The sequence below is a fragment of the Euprymna scolopes genome, chromosome 30 (assembly GCF_053919585.1).
Source record: "Euprymna scolopes isolate OS-2025 chromosome 30, ASM5391958v1, whole genome shotgun sequence".
In the NCBI taxonomy this organism is placed as follows: domain Eukaryota; kingdom Metazoa; phylum Mollusca; class Cephalopoda; order Sepiida; family Sepiolidae; genus Euprymna; species Euprymna scolopes.
Genome location: NC_136511.1, coordinates 28,213,622 through 28,230,184, shown reverse-complemented (window position 1 = coordinate 28,230,184; position 16,563 = coordinate 28,213,622). Strand labels below are relative to the sequence as shown.

At 31.8% G+C, this 16,563-nt stretch overlaps 1 protein-coding gene across 5 annotated transcripts in view; it reads left to right on the top strand.

The window, feature by feature from the left end:
* LOC145254722 (sodium-dependent neutral amino acid transporter B(0)AT3-like) overlaps positions 1-11,981 on the top strand; it is a 219,232-nt gene extending 207,251 nt beyond the window's left edge. For all 5 annotated transcript variants that reach the window (XM_080113447.1, XM_080113446.1, XM_080113450.1 and 2 more), the window contains 4 exons: positions 3,022-3,229; positions 5,001-5,160; positions 9,945-10,107; positions 11,147-11,981. In XM_080113447.1, coding sequence (XP_079969573.1) covers positions 3,022-3,229; positions 5,001-5,160; positions 9,945-10,107; positions 11,147-11,389 — 774 coding nt within the window. In that variant the 3' untranslated portion in view covers positions 11,390-11,981. The remainder of the gene's footprint in view (positions 1-3,021; positions 3,230-5,000; positions 5,161-9,944; positions 10,108-11,146) is intronic.
* Positions 11,982-16,563: the final 4,582 nt, after the last annotated feature.

The window sequence follows — 16,563 nt, the reverse complement described above, 5'->3', positions numbered from 1 at the left end:
CTCGTCGTCAGCTGTCAACCGCTTGTAATAATACCGTTGCCGGCTGAAACAAAATTAACATGCACACAAAAATCAGACGTAACTCAGCACACCAATCAAGACGTAAGACACGATGGCTTTTTGTATAAAAATATATTTTATTACAGAAATATTTTTCTCATTCTGTGCATAAATGATTTTCAACAGTTCACAGTTTAACGGTGTGGCTTGTTTCTCTGTCATTCAGTGATGGAGAGGGGGTAAGAGACGTTACGCACTCGACAAACGCAGTTCTTCTGTGGTCCTCAGACCAGCTCCTTTTCGCTCCTTCTGCTCCTTCTGCTGGACTCCAAAAATCACGTCATTATATTGAGATGATTTTTGTTCGGTATTTTTCCATTCCACTGGTCGATCAACTCTGTTATCGATAATGGATCACGCATTTCCCGGTCACGTTTTAAGTTTTTGTTGACAATGCATTGGCTGCATCTGACCGAGAGACTCGGTAACCCATTTCTCTTCAGCTGACCGACTATTGAATTTGTTTATACACGTGCGTCGCCACCTCGTGCTAGCTTCACATGACATTCCGATCCTCCATTATAGTGCAAGGAATGTCACGTTTCAGCCAAAAATGCGTCTCCCCACAAACCTTCACTTTTGTAAACAAAAACATCGTCGTCCGATTTCTCTGTTTACGACGTAATTATTTTTGCCGCTTCGACTAGTGGACAATCGATATTCGATGCCCACCTTTCAAATCTTTTATTATTTTTTTTTAAAGAAGTTTTTTTTTATTTTCGCAGTTATGTATCGGATGGTCCCAGCCATCCATTACATAACATTGAATTTTGTTTAGAGTTGTTTTTTGTTTTGTTTTGTTTTTTTGTTTGTTTTGGGTTTGTTTTTATTTTGCTTGGTTTTCTCCCATGTGACCTCGTCTAATGGATGTACATGTAGACAGCCACACAGACTTTGGGCATTATTATATCGTTTTATAGATGTATAGACAGATAGATACACAGGCAAACTTGGCATTTCTCGGATCATCTTTGTGTGGGTTGGCAACTGCTCAAACAATCATTGAGGGGGAAGTAGTAGGAATCTTTATTGATACAAACGTATGAACACTAATAAGGGTTTACCTTTATAAGTGACCTTCATATAGTCCCACATCCGTTGGTGGGATTGAGCGATGTATCCTTTCCCTCTCCTTCCCATTGTGGGTTATCATTGCTAGTTCGGTAGCTCTACGTCAAACGATGTAGGACCCCACCCAGTTAGTGAGGGTGAATGGTGAAAACTTCCACCACTCCATGGTGGATTATCTTGCGATAATTGTTAACTCTACGAGTGTACATCAAATGGTGTGAGAGCGTATATGGCTTCCAATTATAAGTGACCCCCTGTTGGTGAGAGTGAGCGGTGTAACCCGCCAAAACTTCTTTCTCGTGGTGAGTTATCCTGCCAAATTTGGTAGCTCTATGTGAAACGGCGTGAGCATGTATAGGGTTTCCTCTTTAAGGGTTCCCCGGTGCGCCGCCACTTCATCGTACCAATTTCAGATCCTTGATACATCTTCTATCATTGTATGTGGTCAGTTTAGCATAATAGTAAACCATATAAAACCGTATTCGTGTACAGACAAACAGACACACAGACATTGACCTTTATAATATATATATATATATATATATATATATATATATATATGTATATATATATATATGTATATATATATAATTTATTATTTATGTATATAAACGTAATATTATAAAAGGCATGTAGTATATTTTATAGATATATTTTCGGTATTTAACTCATCAGTTCTAAATACACAAAAAAGAGCTTAGTGGTCGCATTCAAATATATCAATAACAAGTAAGGTACATAGAGGCGTACCTCTTATGTTTTGACTAGAAATCATCAGGCTCAATTCATTTAATAAAATAATGTCATGTGTGAATGAAACAGGGACGCCTTTATGTAGCTTACTTGCTGTAGATATAATTTCATGCTATATATGTGTGTGACAAAGACACACAGACATACAGAATGATAGGCAGACATACTAACAAAAAGAGACAGATAGATATATACAGAAAGAAACACAAAAGAACTCACTGACATAGATAGATCTGGACTGACAGATATATACAGGGTGGCCGAAAAGTCCCAGGACACTATACATGTATTTTTAATAAAACACAGTATTTTTTAATGAAACACACAGAAAACATATATATTCAACAAAAAAAGAGAACTTTATTAGAAACAAAGCAGAAAACAACATTAGAATATTAAAATCAATCATATTTAACAGCATTAAAATATTAAAAATAGAGTGTCCTGGGACTTTTCGGCCACCCTGTAGATAAATAATGGATTTGAAATACAAATAAATCGATAGGAAGATAACATACAGGTGCAGTTATAAATGGATAGGTTATAAATATATTGAAAGCAGGATAAATATGTATGTGTGTCGATTGTGTAAATAGCATTAAATATTGGCTACAATGAAGAACTCAAAATTTTCGAAAATATTGTTTTGTTTTGTTTTTTTAATGAAAAGTACGATTTTCGATGATATTCGTTTGTTGTAAATTGTGAGAATTTTTTTTTTATTTCTAACGCGCCTCTCTTTTCTTGGTTTCTTGGTTAATTTTGAGAAAGAATAGCACAACAAAATTCTTGTATTTAAAATAACGTATATTTACAAGTAAAGGTTAAAGTTTACAAAACAGTTGTTCTGGAGGAGTTTCTGTTTGTTGCAGAAAAAGAGAGTAATTTCTGAGAAGTGCTCGCTGTTAATCTTTTTTTTTCTTTTTTATTGTTGCAAGCAACTCCAAGTAATAGTGGGTAATTTGCATAAGTGGCTTTATGCAAATTACCTTACAAAGTTTGAGTACAAATAATTCTAACAAAATATTTTTATCGCTGATATCATTTTAACCGTACATTCAATTTGTGAGTTGCCTTAAGAATAACTTGTTTTTTTTTTATTATTATTTATATTCTTTCTTCCTTTGTCGTCCATAGACGGCGTCTGGTCCTGGTTTAGCATTCATAGCATTCACGGAAGCGATCAACCAATTTCCGGCTCCACCGATCTGGGCAATTCTCTTTTTCCTCATGCTGCTCACATTAGGACTTGATTCAATGTTTGGTTCTCTTGAATGTGTCACCACATGTGTAATGGATTCAGGACGGTTCCCAGATCTTCAAAATAAAAAATTTGTTGTACCTGGTAAGTGAAAAATCTATTTTCTTGTCACTTTTGATTACGTTAAACGTAACAGTATCAATTCTTTTACTGAAATCGCGGTAGTTTAAATTCGATATATATATATATATATATATATATATATATATATATATATATATTGAAAATCGAAAAAGGAAAAGAAAAATTACCTCTATACTAATCACAATTACGCCTTTATTTCACGCTAGTCTCAACATCATTGATTTTTCCCAGTCTTTGAGAATATATGGTTTCAAATTCTTTTCTCTTTGAAGTTTTTTTAAAACCAAAACTAGTCGTTAATTTTCTTTTACTTTACTGCGATTATTTTTTAATATTTAATATTAATTTTATTTACCTTTATTTTAGGATTGCTGTGTAAAATAGACTTGAGATTTCTGGAAGAAAAACAAAACATGATAAATAGTAGAAACAAACTATATTCAACACACACACATACATATATATATATTTATATACATATATATATGTATATATATATGTATATATATATATATAATTTATTTTGAAATTTGTCTCATTTGGAAATATTAGAAATCTTAACTAGTTTTTTTAGATAATAAACTGCCGACAAATAAAGCAAATGCCATGACATGAAATTGAAACAAAAATCTTGAGATCTCAATCTTATATTCCACGAAGTGAACTGTTTAGATTTTGTTCTAAATAAATCTTAATACATCACAAAATAATTATAGCTTTGACGTGACGTCATAAGATTTATGATTCACATCATATCTTAAAACACAATCATTTATATACATATATATATAACTGTATATAATGCGTCAATGTATAGATTTTAAATACATATTTTTATAAATATTATATAACTCTAGAAATACCCCTTATATTATGAGTCGACCTACAAGAATGGCAAAAATATGCTAGTCAATAATTTATAATTATTTATTCCTTCCAATATTGTACTTAATTCTTGACTAGATCTACCAAGTCGCTTAACATATCCAGTGGTTCTTTGATCATCTCTGTCTTTAATGTTTTCGTCGCGCCACAAGGATAGATAATTCTCTTCCTTCATGTGTGAATAGTCATATTTCACTGTAAAATAGTGGCATACCTTATCTTCTGAATATTTTTCATATTAATATGAAATTAAACAAACACAATTTTTGGTCTCATTGGTATTATTTTGATTATTCGGCCTACTGCTCTCGCCTTAGATGTTATTCTTATAACGTTACGGTCGATGTCACTTCGACCTTCTTTAAGTGCGTCAATTCGGTAATCTTTCATAAATTTCGAGTGAAACCCTTCACTTAATTTGCTAAAGTTAGTGACAGTTAATATCATTTTAAGGTATTTTTTGTCATAAAATTATTAATTAAACCAAATAGTTTTAAAACTAAAACTAGTTTTATAATTATGGTGAATGTTTTTTTAAATCGCTATTCATAAAATGATTTGATGAAAATATCTCCAAAATATTATAATGGATTACTTGTTTATGAATAAACAAAAAGGTATGCTGGTGAAATTTTATTATTTTAAATAGTATTTTTAATTTTCCGTTTTATTTTAAACTATTGTGTTTTTAATTTCAGAAAATATTTAAATAATAGTAAATTATGATAACTAACATCATTCAATATGTAATTATCAAAGTTACTTTAATGCGAGAAGTACATACGTATGTGAAATTATTTTACTATCAATAGCGTAGATATTGCAAAATTAATTTGATTAGAAGTAAACAGATAATATTTTGGTTTTTATTTTATGTAATTTGCAGCGTTTTTGTGCCTGACTTCATTCCTCATCTCCCTCTGTTTTGCAACCCAGTCTGGCAGCTATATTTTCCTGTTGTTTGATGAATTTACCGGTGGTTTTCCATTGATGGTGATTGCATTATTTGAAATCATCTCTGTTTCTTATATTCATGGCCTACACAGGTATGTCAATTGTTGATACATATGCTGCGTATAAAGACTAAGTGCGTCCTCTAATGTTGTCTTGATCTACTTTCGTTTAATTAATACAGTAACCTAATATATAAACGGCTATATGTCTGTCTGTTTTATATTTTCAAACTTTATCTCCTCCGAAACTAAAAGTTGCAAAGCCGCGCTAGGGGCCTCAAATTATTGGATTTTTTACAGACCATTCTTTTATGGGTTTTTAGCCGGTTAAAATAGTTTTTAAGGCATCAAAAATGGATAAAAATTGAAAAAATCGTTATACATTGTACACATTCATTTTAGTTTATTTTTAATTTTTTAATTTTAATCAGTTCATGTGCGTGTTACATTTATACAGTGGTAATGTCACCAGCTTTAAATACTTCGGTTTCGAGTCTAGCTGATGGCACGTTAATACTTCTTTTTACTTTTGAAATCACGGCTCTATAATAATTAGGGCTGTGACAACAGAATATTGTTTTCATTCTTTTGACTCTCAAATATATATCCGACAAAGCAAGATAGAGTCAATCAAGTGATGCTATATTTTATTAATCTCGTGGATATATACAAATAAATTTATCAATAAAACAGTACGTGTTTTACAGGTTATAACATTTTATATTCCCCTATTCAAATACTTTGTGTACTCTACTTGTTAATTAACCGCCACTAATTGAAACGAATATACGGCATAATCACGTTGACACACCGGTTCCCGTCAGATCAAAGAAGTTAAGCAACGTTGAGCCTGATCATTACGAAAATGGGTGACCAATTTGGGAAGACCAGGTGCTGTATGTAAGAGGACGTCGACACCTCCCTGCAAAAAGTTGCAAAAATCTAACGTCGTCCTCTCCCCTAAAGGGGACATACATGCGACTGGGGACCGCTTGTGAATTTCATACTCCCATGAAACTTCCTCCTTCGGAGGAAGCCGGTTAAACCCTCAATAGTGTTGGTGCTGGTTGCACACACACTAATTCGAACGTTTCTTCCTCACACGATATTTGTATATATCGAATGCCAACTGTTGAATCAAATATACAAGCCCCTCTTACTATAAGATTTTGGGTTCTTAAATTGATAGTAAAAATCAACTTCACCCCAACCCTTAAAACATAAGAAAAAACAACTATATTTATAAGTCTAAATACCGTTTAGGAGAATGTAACTACCATACTAATATTAAAGCTAATAGCTACAGTGGTTTTACAACTACTGCCCTATCTCTCTTCCTCACCATGTATCTTGTAAATTCTAGGTCAATCTACCAACATCTACAAAAGCGTAACTGTCCCCTTTAGATTTCGAGACATTCAAGTTAATAACGCAAAAATGATACATGATAAATGATACCAATTTTAAAAATACTCGAAGCTATCTACATCAAAATCCAACACTATACAATTAATAATAATAATAATAATAATTACTCCATTAATATTATTTTAAAATGCTTAATCTAATACAAATTTATAATGTGACGATTATTCTGGTATTAAGGAAATTTAATTGTTAATGTCTATCTTGATAGAATGTTAAAACATCTTCCCGATCTCTAGACAATTCCAACCGCCTATTCCACCGCTACATTTTTAAATCCGCTTCTTTTCTTCAGATTTTTGTTCATTTGTGTTTTCCCCTAATGATTATGATTCGATGAAAGCATCAAAATGTTCGTGATATATATCAAACTATATTAATATTTAACACAAAAAATATCATTTAAAAATCGAAGAAATAAATAAAAGTATAATTAAGCAGAAGCTTACTATTTCCTTATCTATACACACACGCATATATATATATATATATATATATATATATATATATATATATATATATATATATACGCACGTTTTTACGCATAGTATTTATCCATTGGTTATTGTTATTTATTAGAACTGATTTTCTACATTTTTTAATGATGTTGATTTCTTCCGAGGATATATCAGTGTATGCCTCGGCAAATTCTAGGGCAATGTCAGCACCCGCCTGATAAACCCAACTAAACCAGAAATAGGTAGAATTAGCAAAACAATACTTTCTAGAGTTAACAAATCAAACAAGACCTAGAATTAAACCAGTGGGCAAATACTACCGAAGCAATCACCTGGTTTAAAAATATAGAAAACAAAGATAAATGCACGTTAATACAGTTTGACATCATAGACTTTTATCCCTCGATATCCGAAGAACATTTGACATTGCCCTAGAATTTGCCGAGGCATACACTGATATATCCTCGGAAAAAATCGACATCATTAAAAAAAATGTAGAAAATCAGTTTTAATAACAATAACCGATGGATAAAAACTAAAATGAAAAATTCGTTTGATTTGGCGATGGGTGCCAGGGATTCTGCAGAGGCATCGGATCCTGTGGGATTATTCATTCTATATACCCTCACAAGCATATTTGATACTACAGATATCGGCCTATATAGAGATGACGGACTAGCTATAATAAAAAAAAAACTCCAACAAAGTCAAGGGAGATAACTTTAAGAAAATCATACACAAGGAAATGAAAAAATTAGGCCTAAAAGCAGACGTATCAGCTAACATAAAAATAACAAACTTCCTGGACGTCACGTTAAATTTAGATAAAAACACATATGAACCCTACTTAAAAGATAACGCTACTCCAATATACGTAAACCCTAAGTCTAATCACCCAATATCAATTATAAAACAGATTCCTAACTCGATCGTAAGTAGACTCAGTAATAACTCAAGCAATGAAAATGCATTTAACAGGTCAACCAATATCTACGAAAAAGCCCTAAAAAATAGTAGATACAAAAATATCGATATTAAATATAAGCAACAAAACACCAATAACTATAATAAAATTAAAAATAGAAGAAAAAGAACTATAATTTGGTATACGGCCCCATACAATCAAATGTTAAAAACAAGACTTGACAAGAAATTTCGAGATCTTATTGAAAAACACTTTCTCGCAACCAACCCTTTACACAAAATCTTCAATAAAAAAACCTTAAAGTTATCCTACAGTTGTTGCGAAAATTTAGAGATGATAATTAAAGCACATAATAACAAAATATTAAATAAAAACAATGTAAACAACAACAAAATAAACAATAAAAAAGTCAACATCATGACAAAAATAAAACTAACACTAGCAGAAATAATAATAATAATAATAATAATAATAATAATAATAATAATAATAATAATAATAAACTAACCCCGGACAAGAACAAACATACTATAAATAAAAATACTAATAACGAACAAGATAAATGCAACTGTAGACACCGCACACTTTGCCCAGTTCAAAATAAATGTCTAACCAAAAGCGTAGTTTATCAGGCAACAATATTTGCGAAAAAAAACCCGAATAACAAGTAATATTACGTAGGTATGACTTCCTTAGATTTCAAACCCCGATACTATGACCACAAAAGTACATTTAACAATAAAAAAAACACCGTATAAAAACAACACTAGCGAATAAATACTGGGAACTCAAAGAAAGCGGACATTCGCCGGTAGTCGAATGGAAAATAATAAGACAAGCTACCACATCTAGGGACCTAAACGACCCAGGTAGATTATGCCTTCATGAAAAATTTGCTATCCTGTACTTTAAAGAACCCTAATATCTATTAAACTGTAGAAGAGAAATAGCAAATAACTGTGTTCACAAGATAAAATTTACTTTAGGATAGCGATACAAAATAGTTTAAAAACTAACAAAAACAATAGAAATTAAACAAATAAATAAATTAAATAAGCATGAATATACACAAACGATCACACATATATCTATGTATATATATGTATATATATGTGCATATATGTATGTACACATATATATATTTATATATAAACTAACAATAAAAAAAACACTAACCTTGTTTTAAAACAGATCCTTTGTCCGATAAAATGCATGCCCATTGGCTGATAGGAAGGGCGCGGTGGATACTAGAAAGCTGATTGGCTAACTAAAATCTCAATAGAAGAGGAGCATATAAAAACGATAAACAACCACAGAATTCGCGCATAAGCATGAGGAGTCCTAGAGTGGATGAAACGCGGAATGTTCAGTGTAGCTTAATCGCCATATATATTTTATAAATTACTATAAATATATATATATATATATGTATATATATATATATATATATATATATATATATATATATATATATATATATAAAATTACAATTACATAAGTAATAATCCAGTGACGGTAAAATCCGAATATATAACTTCAAGAAAGTTAATTTGGATTTTACTTGTGCAAATGGAAATTCAATTAACTTTCTTGAAGTTATATATTTGGATTTTATCGTCATTGGATTATTTATCTTCCACCAGACTATCCATTCATGTGTAATCACCTTTTTCTTCACCATATTCCCTCTGCTTCACTTTTTTTGTTATCAAGTAAGATCTTTGACTTACTTGTTGTTTCATCAAATACTTTTCCATGCCAAATCCGATCCCACATTTTGCTAATTCCTACCCTCTGATGAGAAGGAAAATATTTCTTCGAAACTCCGCGAATTAAGGACTATCCACTTATCTAGTGTTTCCTTTTCAGATTAAATATGTTTTTAACTCATTTCAAAGTGTTTTTAACATGTTTTATTAATTGTTTGCTCGTATATATATATATATATATATATATATATATATATATATATATATAAGTAAATGCACATTGGTTTTCATTATAAAGTGAAGGATTTATTTATTAGAATTGAAGTAAAAATAAGGTTGTAATATATGTTTCATTTGCAGATTTGCCGAAGATGTTGAACTGATGGTTGGCACACGACCCAATTATTACTGGTTGTTGATGTGGAAATACATATCCCCTTTGGTTATCATTATCATTCTTTCTGCCAGCATCATCAAGATGCTCATACAGGGCGTAACTTACGAAGTCTGGGACAAAGAAACGGTAAGTATTAAATATATACATTGCCAATGAGAACTTTTCTTAATTTACATCACTTTTCATCCAACTATTTTCTACGCCAAGATATTTATTCGGTTACATTTAAAACAATGTACACAAGGCCTTATGTTTTTACTAATAAGTCATTTTGTACGATTTTGTTAATTCATTCACAAATACAATGCAATTTCCCACAACAAACTTATTACACCCATTGTATTCTTCGGTTAATTTTACTCAAAAAACGTTATTGTAAATCTTAGTATAAAGCTTTATTTTCAGTTGTATTCCTGGTAAGTAATAATATAAGTCATTAGTAAACCTTGATGGAATTTCGAAAATTTGAGTATCATGAAATTACTTACAAAAATCTTTATTAAACTAATTTGAATTTTTTGTTGTTTTACATAGCAGTTTATATAACAAACAAGCAATTTTAGTCTTTATATACATGGATGCTTTTATTTCTGATACATAGTAGGATCATGTTTTAAATGGAAAGTCTAGAAAGTAAGTTAGAGAGAGACATTAGTCGAAAGTTATACATACCCTGTGATTTTCGAAAAGGCTCTCTCTTTCTCTTCACTGCGAGATTTTCAACACCATAGGGAGAGGTTACACTACATATCGGACGGATATTTAGCGAAATAAACTGTCTATTCATCTCTCTCTCTCTCTCTCTCTCTCTCTCTCTCTCTCTCTCTCTCTCTCTCTCTCTCTATCTATCTATCTATCTATCTATCTATCTATCTATCTCTAAAAATAACACCCGCGAGCGCAAAGACGAAGTCTGCTGGTTTTCTGTTTCTACACTTTTTTAACTCTTGTTTGAAAAAAATTAAACAATTAATGTCGACATGGGTTTTATCTACAGACGAAAAATAATCTGAGAACTCGAGGGTAACGACACGATACATAAATGATTTATATACCTATCTGTAAGATGTAATATATATGTTTATTATTTATTCATGTAAATTTATTTATGTATATTTATTTATTTGTAATTTGTATATTTATACTTATGTTTCTTTAATTGCAGGCCACTAAGATAGACCGACCGTGGCCTGGTTGGAGTCTTTTTGTTGCCTCCTTACTCATCATTGCCATACTTATTTGGATACCTCTGATATACATTGTGAAAAGATTCAACTTGACCGGCTGGAAAAAAACTCCAGCGAAATATTTCCCTCGCGATGAACTTCGAAGAGAAAAGAATTTGAAACCATACATTCTCAAAGACTGGGAAAAAAAATATTTATTTATTTTTGAAGGATGTACATAAGTTCAGAATGCAAACTTAGCCATAGTACTTATATTTAAAACATCAAGTAATAATATAAATAAAGTGCACTAAGGCGGAAGATTTTAAAAAATAAATTTCCAATAACATTTTTCTGTAAGATAAGATTATTTTCAGCAACGTAATTATTCTGCAGTTGAAAGAAACGGATTTTATATCCAGCGCCACTAAAGTGACACGCTCTTCCGAAATTAAGTGTTAAAAATATCTATATTTAGCGAAACGGACTATACTAACTAAAGATCTTGTCTACGTCTGTTTATTATTATTTTTTTTTTTCAAATGTTCTTGTTCTAGCCAGGATTGAAAGTTAAGAACAGTTATTACATTTTTTATCCATAAGTAACTGAAAGGTTATGGCAGGAAACAAAAAAAAACAATTGTCTAATGTGAAGATTGAACTGACGATGACCTAAAATATTTGAATTTAAAGAAGATTTTGACCATAAAGCCCTCAATCTAGTTAAAATATCCTGGCTTTTTAGCTAAGTTCGATTGTGTAAAATAAATAAGCATAAAGAAACATTGAGATAAAATAAGAAAATTCTTATTAAATTAAAAATATATAAGTGAACATTTACGTAATATTTTCTTTATTAAATTTAAATGAATAAAAAGGAAAGAAAGTATTTGATAATAACAAAGGATAAATGTTTTCTCTTCAGACTACGTACGATGATCGTACGTAAAGTAAAAAAGTTGTTATTCGGTCAGCTTAAAAAAAGTTGTTATTAGGTAAGCTTTAAAAAAAAGTTGTTATTAGGTAAGCTTTAAAAAAAGTTGTTATTAGGTAAGCTTAGAAACATCTGCTTCTCATGTTATATTACGTTATGTTACTTTTGAATAATGAACCTTACAACACTAATAACCATACTCTAAAGAAACTTGAATTTCAAGAATACTTATTTTCTGAGGTGTAAGACCTATCGTTGAAATTTAATCAAAGTTTGAAGAATCTGAATTATTCCGAAGTGTTCATTGCAACACCATGTATAATTAAAAGTGTAAAAACTACACACATTCGAAATAGGAACCATAAAATAAATTACAAGTGTATACAACGCTAGAGTTCTACAGCTAGTTACTTACAAACGTCTCAGAGGTTCTCTTAATTTTATCACTATAATTGTTTTCCGTCTCTTTCAAGTAATAACATAGTCTAATAATAACCCCTACAATGATATTGTGTAAAAATCAGTGTTGAAATGTATCGCGTTCCATAGCATGGATAAGAGAAATAGAGAGTCATTTTGTCTTTAGTTTCATTAGTGACGATAAAAAATAAAAAAATAAAGAATAGTGTGAAAAAGCGGAGGTATAAATAATTGATACATAACAATATATTTATTTATGACGAGGAGTTCGTTAATGAAATGATAATTAATTAATTTAATTAAATTAATTATAATGAAAATAAATTGCAGGTTTACGTATTTTAGGGCAGCAGAAATATCGCTAAATATCATTTTCACGAACGATACAATTACAACATTTCATATCTTTCAACAGAGAGACACCTATCTGTGATTATAAATAACGCTGCTTGAAAAAATGATAAAGTTAATATATTGTATTTTTATGTTTAAAATGAAAACTGAAAGGACACAAGTTGAATTATGTTTATATATTGAATGGTCAAAATGGATGTGTAGCGTGAGCAGTGGCATGGATAAGACAGACGAGGTTCTATTGCGTTTGCATACTATGACTTATGCAAACCTGTAAAAACAAAAAGAAGTTTGTGGATAAAAAAGAAAGTAAAACACAACTAACAAAAGATAAAAAGTTTACTAAGTTACAATTATTAAGGTTTCATAGAAGCGTCGCTATTTGTTTTTTCCACGTAGTCAGACGAGTGTTGTGTCTTCATTTTAACCGGCTCCTTGCTGACTTGTCCTTCATGGAAGTATCCAATTTTTTTATTAGAAATATATTTTCAAACTTGCTAAACTTGATGTAGAGCAAAAACCTTTAAGCTTAACTATATAGAACTTCGAACTGAACTCCCTATTTAATCTATAAGGGTATATTGTTCTCGTTATGTCATTCATGATCGAGTGTCGAAGTGTTAATATTTTATGTTATTCTTAGTAATATTTTATGTTATTCTTAGTAATATTTTATGTTATTCTTAGTAATATTTAGGATTGAAACCTCAACCTTCAGACTATAATTTGTAACCGATTACTACCAAACACCTTCATCTGTCGCGCCAATGAGCAACATTATTTAAATAAAACAAATTATGAATGCTCATCTAAAAAAAAATTCCGAAAAGTAATATCAAAAATTTATTTCCCACATTATTTTCAATTTTATAAATCTACTAGCGGGGTTACCCGGCGTTACCCAAATGTTTGGAGGTATAAAAGAAAAAAAGTACTGATAGGTATGCTCGAACCCGAATCCTTGTGTGCAATAGGTTGATAATTACCGCCACGCTACGCGGGCAGAAACGAATGGGTGAAATTAAACGATTAAGAAGTTAAACGATTATAAAGTTAAGTGACACGTGCGTGAATTTAATGAGGTCACACATTACGCCATAGTAGGGGAATGACACGCACTTAACTTTGGCTACAAAAAAAAGCAAAAATTGAAAGGGTGCCAATAATTTCAGCTTTAACTATATATATATATATATATATATATATATATATATATATATATATATATATATATATACATATGTGTGTATATTAAATATATATATATAACCATATATATATATGCATATATATATATTAAATAAAAGATGAATAAACATTATATATAACTTTATTATATCATCAGAACAATAAGATAAGAAAATTAAGAAAACTTCTTAATTTTCCTCTTTATTTTTCATGTATTCTTATATATATATATGTGTGTGTGTGTGTAGGTGTGTGTGTGTGCGCGTGTATATATATATATATATATATATATATATATATATATATATATATATATATATTATATTATATCATATTCAGTGTTCATTATCTTCTCATGAGAATTTGGGAAAATATGGCAGATGATGTAGACGTTTCCTTTTTACATATTTACAAAATAATGGTTAATTCCTTGAAATAGCAATTTTAATAAAAGATTATCATCGAAAACAAAGGAGATTCCTGATAACTTATGTTCTCAAAAACCAAGATTATATGTAAAGAGGTGACTATCAGCAGGAAGAGAGTCTATAAGGTTCTTGAAAAGTATATTGAACAGACATTAAACCGACAACGACGACGACGACGACGACGACGACGACGAAGACGATGATGATGATGATGATGATGATGATGATGATGATGATGATGATGATGATGATGATGATGATTTCGTTTGTTTCATCCTTTCTGTTCAAATGGCAAGAACTACTTACGTAACTAATTGGATTTAATCACTGATGATCTTACTATGTTGTGAGTGTTTATTCATCGTCCATAAACCGTTGCATAGTACCTTGTGTGACATTTGCTAAATTGTTTATGAGTGACTGAAAACCTCCGCTTGGAATATTATAGTCTCACTCCAGTGAAGAATGGCATTGTTTTGGATTGCTTGTGACTACATGTAATTGGTTTCAGTTATGTTAGTCTTTTTTTTTACAAGGTGGTCACCACTTATCAAGGCCCGGAAGCCACTCGGGGATAAGGGTTATTGCGTGTACAGTAAGTTAACATTGAGATTGGATAAAGTGTCTACTTAAGGGGGTGGTTCATAAGGAATTTGTTTATGTTGGACTTGAAGACATCCAAGTTGTAGTCAGGTGGGAAATAGGCGGACGGAACAGAGTTCCACAGGCGTGCACTTCTAAGAAAGAAGCTTTGTTCATGGAATTTACGTTTTTGTTTTGGCACAGATAAGGAGTGGGAAAAATTTTTGACAGTGGTTTCAGCTAGATGGGTGTTTTTCGTGAAAGATCGGCGAGAGGGGGCCAGGGATTGGAGCTCAGACGAACACTTGCCATCGAAGTAACGATAAAACACAGACAGGCTCGAAACGTCTCTCCTGTGAGAGAGAGAGATTGCAGAGAATGGAAAAGGGCATCTCCCCACTAAGCCACGAAGCCTATTTTGTACTCTGTCAAGGCAGGATAGGCTGTTTTTAGCAGCTCCTGCCTAGATATGGCAACAGTATTCCATCCTTGGATGTACTTGGCTTTTATATAAGTTGCATCAGTAGTGAGCTATCTTCTGGAGCGATAGAAGGATCCTACCATTTTTCCAGCGACCTTGGTAATAGACGATGTACGTGTTCTATTTCAGGTCAGGAGTAAAGGTCAAGCACAGAAGCTTATCAAAGCATGGAGCTTCCCCTAGTCGAGAGCCATCCATTTCAATTGATGCCAGATGGGGATCAGAGCATTGATTATGTAAAGATAGGAGCTTGGTTTTAGATGCATTAAAAGTAACCAGCCACCTCTTCCCCACTGTACCACGCGCTCGAGATCAGAGGAGAGAGAATCAGAGAGAACTTTGTCATTTACGGCCTTTGATGTGTTGCCATAGATGGTTGTGTCATCAGCATAGATGTCAACGAATGAATTAAGTATGTGTTTTTGGAGATCATTGATGTAGATCAGGAAGAGAGTTGGGCCCAGGATGGACCCCTGATGGACTCCAGCATTAATACTGAGGGCCTCTGATTTCTGCCCATCAACCACTACTCTTATGAGCCTATCAGAGAGAAATGATTTAATAGTTGAGAAAACATTTCCAGTTATACCGTAGCTGGAAAACTTGTGAAGTAGGCGCTTATGCCATACTTTATCGAGGGCTTTTGATATGTCAAGAGCAATTTCCCTAGAGAGGAAGCCTTTGTCAAGAGATTTACTAATCCTATGATATATAACCGTTAGCACATCTGCTGTAGATCTAGCAGAACGGAAACCATATTGTATGACACTAAGAAAGTTATTCCTGCTGAGATGGCTGACTACTTCTCTATTTAATATGGATTCCAGCAACTTACTTATGAGACAGGAGACTTATTGGGCTGTACTGAGAGGAGGACGACTTATCACCTGAATTCTTAAATACAGGGCATACTGATGAGGTTTTCCAGGGTGGTGGAAAGCACTTCTCTTTAAGGCAACGCTTAAACAGTTTCGTAAGTATGGGGGAAAATTCTGGTTGAAGCTTTTTCAGCACTATAATTGGAATGCC